Below are 7,423 nucleotides of genomic sequence, written 5' to 3' on the forward strand. Positions count from 1 at the left end.
GTTTTAAAAAAAGGACTTACAGATAACGGTTGATTTGCTCTCCCAGGAATGCCCAATTAATACAGAAAGGAATACTGAGAGAAAATGTGAAGTTACCTGATAATCTCTTATTTAAAAATTTCCTGTTATTGGAGTTATCTTCTGACTTCTTTTCCAGCGTAGGCGGTGCAGGAAGCCCTTTGCCATTCAGAATCTGTCCAGGCGAAGGCAAGGTTGGCTTTGGTATTGAGGGGCAGTTAAGGCCAGGCTTGACTGAGGAACTCACAGCAGCAGGACAGGCTGGCCCTACCGCAGATTTCAGTAGTGTGCCATCCATCTTCGGAGGAATCTTTTCCACTTTGACAGAGGGCGTCATGCTGTCGTAGGGGGAAGTGAGAACACCAGCACCTGAGTGCCCCAGCAGCCCAGGGTGACTGGTGAGCCAGAGGGGCGAGGGCAGAGCCTGGGTCTACCTGTGCACCGTGCGGAGCTAGGCTCCCAAAGGTACATTACGAAAATTTGTTAGGGCTGCGCAGAAAACTCAGTAAGACTTTTACTCAGTCTGTAAGCCCTTCTGGAGAGGCAGAAAGCTCCAGAGGAACCATCAAATTTACCTGGTCTATCGTCATTCCCGTTACCCAATGTAATTCCTGCAAGAAGCAAAATATGAAAAGGTCTAAAAGGACCAAAGACTACTGCAGGACCTTTAGAGGATATCTTTTGAGAGCTGTCATTTTTAAGAAATGATCCATCAAAATAAAGTAAAATGAGTGAGCAGAGAAAAGAACAACTGAAATTAGAGAACATTTCCAAGAAATGTCACTAAGGACTTGGAAGAACTCAAATGTGCCTAACAATGTATCTCCAAGAAGAGGCTCTCTGCCTCTGTCAATGAGGAAGACCAATGTTTAATTAGGATACGATGTGTCAGTGAAGTGGTAATTCTCCAGTCCCTGAAAAAGGTTTCTCTATAGGAGCCTGGAATCTTAGTGCCTGACACTCAGCTGGTGAGCACTGAATACCTGTATCGCTAACCAAGAACTGACTTTTTTCTGGAATCTTACTGATACTGTCATTTGGGTGGCAAATGTTGGTACGAAGCTAACAGTTAGCCTGGTCCCCGTCTAGAGCCCACCTACAAATAAAGAAGATTTGGACTGATGAGGTTTTATACACTTTGCCCAGTGGCGTCAGTGCTCTAACAGCTGGTAAGCGGGCGAATGGCTTACACACTGTACTGGCATTTTCTTTGGCGCTCTGACAGCTCCAGGAATGAAAGCCAAGCTTCCTGTACTTGCACTTCTGACAGATGAGCAGAGGCTGCGGGCTTAACAACCAGGACAAATAGCACCAAACAGCTGTACCTGGAACAGCCCGAGAGCAGCAGAGACACTGCAAGATGCCACGGCCTCTCCCAGCTGGCAGGGTCCGTGCGCAAGAGCAGGTGCTGGCCGTTGCCCGAAGATTAACCAGGTTATCAGACCTTGGGACTGCGATGTGTGGCATACCCTCCGAAAGGGAGGCAGGCCAGGGAAAAGCCACCTGCCACCAAGGCCGAAGCATGCCGTGATGGGGCAAGATATATTTCCACGGGAGTGCACGGCTGCTCCCTCATGTCACCCACAAAGAGCCTGCCAGCCTACAGGCCCACCAGGGAAGCTCGTCAAGGCCTTGCCTGGTGGTGTGAACTTCTTCCAGTCTCCCCTCATCAGGGCTTGGATGTGAACCCAAGACTGGGGGTGGGAGGAAGCACTGCTTCCCTATTTGCTGTGCAGGCCCCAGAAAATCCTAGAACAGCTTCTGGGGATCTCTTCACCTTTTTATTCCTACTGTCATCCTCAGCGGCGGCACCAGCATCCGTTCCTTTAAGGTCTCCTGTGGGCCGGACACTAGCCAGGTGCTTGAGTCTAATACATGAATCCTGCCACCCCCACTAACCCTGCACAAGGGCCGTTATCTCAGACTCTGAGATAAACAGGGCCTTGGCCAGGCCCCTCAGCTAGGAAATGATAGAGGCGGGATTTGAACCCCAGGCCTGTTTGACCTGAGGGGCCCGTGGCTAAAGTTCTTCAATCTTATCACGCTTCCCTCTCCTTACCCAGAAAATGGAGATAACAGCAATACCTATTTCAAAGGGTTGTTGTGATAAGTAAAGGACAATACACTTAGCTAAATTTCAATAGCTGGCACACAAGAAAGGATCAATAGATAAGTATTATTATTGCTATTATGACTCTATAAAGTCTCCCAAGGTATAATAGGGAAACAAAAAGAAACAACAACATATATTTGAATTTTCCCCAAAGTGGGCTCTCTTTCACATTATGCACATACACTCTCAGATGCTACTCGTGTACACAGTTCCACTTCTGGCAGGTGAGCTTTAAGAACCCTCTGGGCCATACTCACATTCTACCATGGGGGACTCTATTTTGCTGAATGGGATGCATTGGCCTGTTCCCCCTGAGCTGCAGTTTCTCTTTGGGCGATTTCAACAACTTGGAACTTAACGAGGATGCACTTAGAACACCTCCACTGGAAGAACGGCTGCTTCCACTTCCACTGCCTCCTTTGCTTTTGGACAGAGAAGGGAAGAAGGAAAATACTGAAGTGGGAGGAACGGCCAAAGAAGGCTTGCTGGATGAGCTATGTCTTCTTTCTGAAAAGGAACACAAAAGGGGCGGGGGGTGGGGGGGGGAAAGACACTGTTTCAGGCAAGTCTCCAATGGAACCCTGCGGGAGTCCCCGGAAATCAACACATTTAGGTTCAAATACGTGTCACTAAGTGAAAATATATTAAACTCAGCAGCTTTCAGAAATGGCTTATCTAGACCCCACAGACTTATTCTGGATTCTAGGAACTGGTCCTTCTGCTTAGGAAACGTCTCGGCCTGAAGAGGTTTATCATACATAGACAACCATTAGGAAACAGACATTCTAACCCTGAGAAGAGTGGGTTTTGCATTTTAGAAATGAACCTCACTGCAACTTGTAGTCAGAGAGGGGAAAAGTATTCATTCATCTGCAGAGCTCTGCTAATTGCCACTGCACGGAATTCTTTCTTCCTTTCTAGCGTAGTACCTCTCCAATTTTCAAAACAGCAAAATGTTAAGAAACAAGTTGTACCTTAATTTTTTTTTTTGTCACTACCCACCAGTATATGACACCAAATAAGAATGTTTCTAGGGTTATCTTATCGTTCCCTAAGAATCTGTGCTGAAATTTTCCAGTGAATCACTTCACTCCCCACTCCCAACGCCCCCCCCCCTTTTAAATAATCTCACTTGACTACAGATGGCACAGCTCTTGTTCACACCATAGGATGCCAAAGGCGCAAGACAAAAATACCACAAATAGCTAAGCCTGCTTTTTATACCAGGAAGTAATTCATGGTTAAGTAAGGACTACTCAGGCTTAACTGAAAGTAAGTCTATCCACTAGAGAATCAGGTTTTCTCAGAGTAAGGCAACCCACACTAAATAAATCGAGAGCTGTTGAAGAATGTTACCATCGGAAACAAGTAAATTACTTAGTAACTTTATCTACTTAAGTACCTCAAGCTGGTAGCTTCAGTAGTTGCCTTTAGTCGAACTTGTAATTTAAAATACGTTTGCTTTACTCTTAAGTTTTAAAATGTATGTGATCCAACATTTATTTATCACAATATGGAAGCTATATGAGTATTTTTTAAATTAAGCATATTAGAATCAATTTGACTACAACCATCATGTAAAGGATTTATTTCCAAAGGTCCTTTTAAATCAGTCCTGAGACTCTCTGTGAAGCTGTGCTGACTTATTCCCAGGAGGGCAATAGCTCAATGACGCTGTATGAGGTACTAAAGAGCCTGCTCTACACCAGGACAAAATCATTATGCTATCTACAGGCAGAATTCAAATTCTCCAACTAGACCACACAAAGGCTACAAGCAGGTTAGGAAGGCTAAACTGATAGTAATTTATAAGTGCCTGCTGCTTCCCCCCACCCCCGCCAAATATGAAAGTAGTGTGTAAGGGAGGGAAAGCTAAAATAACAAGTTTAATAATTTTCCAAATTTGGCACCTGAGGTTTTCTTTAAAAAAAATTAGTTTCCTTCTCTTCCGTGATCCCAAAACACTCTGAATATACTTTCAAGCATCAGCACTTGTCAGCCAGGACTGTAAAACTCTTGTCTCCCGTTCTGCCGACTCCCTTGGATGGTGGAGCTTCCTGTCTCGGTCATCTGCCCCGACAGCGTGGCACTGAGTAGGCCTTCAATTAACATTTGCCCGATTGGTATGGCTCTTCTTATGAAGACAGTGATTTTCAAATGGTCCTAGAGCAGTGGTTCTCAACCTTGGCTACACATCGGCATAATCTAATGAGCTTAAAAAATACTGATGCCTCAGTCCCACCTTCAAAGATTCTGATTCTGATTTTTCTGTGGCCTGGGCATCCAGACTTTTACAAACTCTTCTGTGTGATTCCACTGCGCAGTCAATGGTGAGAGCCTACTCTAGACGAGGCTAATGCCTCAAGAACCATTAACCACAGCTGAGTAAATTACCATCTCTATGGCACTGAGAACACTGCCGGGCACGTGGCACTATATACCAGGGTTTGTTAAATGAAGCTCACCGCTACTACTTGTCCTCAACTAGTGTTTTCCAAACTTCCCTCAACTGCAAACTATTTTCATCATTCTTACCAAAGACACATAAAATACTATTTTTTACTCAACACTTTTATTCAAATTATCAACTCTACTGTTCCTTCCTCCTCCTCAATCTAATACTCACCAGTCTTTCACGGGGACAGCATTGGTATTTTGGACACAACAATCCTTGTACAGGATTTCAGGGTGGTTAGAATTCCTGTCCCCCAGCCCTTAATCACCAGCAAGTAGTGCCCCTCTATCAGGGGCAACCTGAAACTACCCCCAATCTGTTTTCAGATGGCCCAACTTTGTGAAGCAGGGTACCATACCACTCTCAGTGTTTTCCAGAACTCTTACTGTTTTCCAAAACAATAGCATCTATAAAACAACAGGTTTCAAAAGTGTGTAATATATATCTCTGATATACATTAAAATTATTAAATATTTAAATTAAAATGTTCAGCCACAAAAATCACCCCCAGTGGCAGTGTACTAAAGGAATAATTACCATGTCTGTGGTACAAAGAGGGGGAAAAATTCCAACCAAAACTTTGACTTCTAGGAAATACACTCTTTTTACTATTTGGGGGGTATCAGAATTCTCAAGCAGGTGTCTCCAGAGTAAAAGTGATATATTTTCTCTGATATCAAATGATGTAAAGAAAATTCTCAATCGAATTAAACATAGTTCACTGTAATGCTTGTTTTGAAAACGTAAACTTATTCCGAAGTCACTGATCTACTAAGGAACAATTTGAGCAAAAAGAATTTTTGTATTTCCTTCTGCAAGATTTCATCGGCAAGAAGCACTAGGTAAATGCAGAAAACGACACCTGGCTAAACTGAGCCACGTGAGAATAAAAGCTCACACCCTCAGCCTGCCCAGCCACCCCCCCCCCGCCCCGCCCCCAAACATCCACCATCCACCTCAGTTCACCATGGACCTTAGGAGCCACACCATCCACACAGCTGGTGCTACACCTTTTCCTCGATATCAGATAATCTTCCTTCCACCGCTTCACAATAGCTTACAACTGAAACCCTTCCGACACCTACCTGCAAAAGCACATGTCAGGTTGTTTTCAAGGAAAACTGTCATGTTAGAATGAATATTTATGTATTTTTTAAAACCATTTAATACACATAAAACTGTGCTACCATTCTTGTTAGGTTCCTATCTTTTTCTGGGTGTCACTGAAAAGTTTTGGGTGTTGTACCCATTATCCCATTTTTCTAATGAGTCTCCTATGGTTTTTATTACGTCATTTTGCATAATGCAGTAATTTCTTAGGAATGTGTGCTGTCTTATGGCAGAACTGGCTGCAACTTCCAGTCTGCCCTTTCAATTTTTTCTTTCTTTTTTTTTTTTAGCTGCATCGAGTGGCATGTGGGATCTTAGTTCCCTGACCAAGGATCGAACCAGAGCCCCCTGAAGTGCAAGCGCGGAGTCCTAACCACTGGGCCACCAGGGAAGTCCCTGTCCTTTCAATTTTCTATCCCCATCATAGTCCACTTTCCCTGTTTTCTTCTGTTAATGCTTTTTTTTTTTTCCTGAGTTGTCTATTAACTCTTTGATATGGGATTTTGCATTAGAAAATCAAGAGTGAAAGCTTTCTAACATTAAAGGTCAGCTGATATATCAATAACATTTCAGAAAAGTTGTACTTTCTACTGCAACAATAAAAGCTATTTAAAAACTAAGAATGGCAATCCATCATGTGAACTTCTTTCATTCACTAGAACTTGAAACAGACTGCGTGCGTGCGTGCGTGCGTGTGTGTAACTGTGATTCTGGCTGAAAAGTGCCAGCTCAAATCCCTGTCATGCTGCTGAATTAAGTTGTTCCTTCACATCATGGTCTGGTAACTCATTCTCTGGAAAGGGTGGCATTTGGCTTTCCCTTCACGAGAAAGCAAAGAAGAAAACACAAATTAAATTATAGTTGAGTTGGACTCTCCCCAACCTTTCACACTGGGCCCCTATTTTTCTTAAGATTTTAAACTGGGCTTCCAGTTTTAAAAAAGTGTTTGTTTCCAGATCAAAAGGGAAACGGGCAAGTTATGGGTAGGGTTAGGGACCTTATATTAAGTGGACAAACTGGTGGCCAGATGCTAAGCATAACTGAAGTGTGGTTTGGTGAGGAGTCCAAGTTGAGTTTTCAAAGCACTCCTCTCTCCAGGGTCTGGCACCAGCCCAGAGAAAGCACACTCCGTCCCTGAATGAGCAGGGCACTGTGAATGGCTCCAGCAAGCAGGAGAGACAGGCAGACCAACAGACAGACAAACACAGATACAGTGAAAAGACAGAGCAGAGACAGAAGGACAGACACGGGTGAGTGTGCGGTGTATGTGTGGCAGTGCTGGGGTTGAGGGCGGGGGGGACCACAGAGACAGATCTGGAAACAGAGACAGGGAGAAAGAGACAGAGCAAGAGATGGATGCATCGGGCTTTCTTCCCTTGTGGCTTGAGCATGTGATACCACTGCAGGCAAGGGTAGGATTCCGAGGTGGCCAGGGGAGAGTACAGCTTTCAGTCTTCCAAAATAGAAAGCAACCAAGAACACTGGGCTTATAATTGTGGATTCATGCTGAGGTTTAAAAATATATATATGTAAGTGTTGACACCTAGGTACAAACCAAAAAGGAGTTCAAAGCAAATAATTAGATCTTTTAAAGGCATATACATTGCTTTGAAATAAAAAACTAAAGATAACTTATATAACGTGTAAGTGTCAAAGTTAGGACACAAACCTAAAATGCAGTCAAAAGCACACTGTCACTTCAAATCATTCATGCTTGAAAAAAATCT

At 43.7% G+C, this 7,423-nt stretch overlaps 1 protein-coding gene across 1 annotated transcript in view; it reads right to left on the bottom strand.

Moving 5' to 3' along the window:
• Positions 1-7,423, bottom strand: part of ATXN7 (ataxin 7) — a 127,348-nt gene that overhangs the window by 18,196 nt on the left and 101,729 nt on the right. The window contains 2 exon segments of the mRNA XM_060308955.1: positions 97-356; positions 2,389-2,638. Coding sequence (XP_060164938.1) covers positions 97-356; positions 2,389-2,638 — 510 coding nt within the window.

The sequence above is a fragment of the Globicephala melas genome, chromosome 11, assembly GCF_963455315.2.
Source record: "Globicephala melas chromosome 11, mGloMel1.2, whole genome shotgun sequence".
NCBI lineage: Eukaryota > Metazoa > Chordata > Mammalia > Artiodactyla > Delphinidae > Globicephala > Globicephala melas.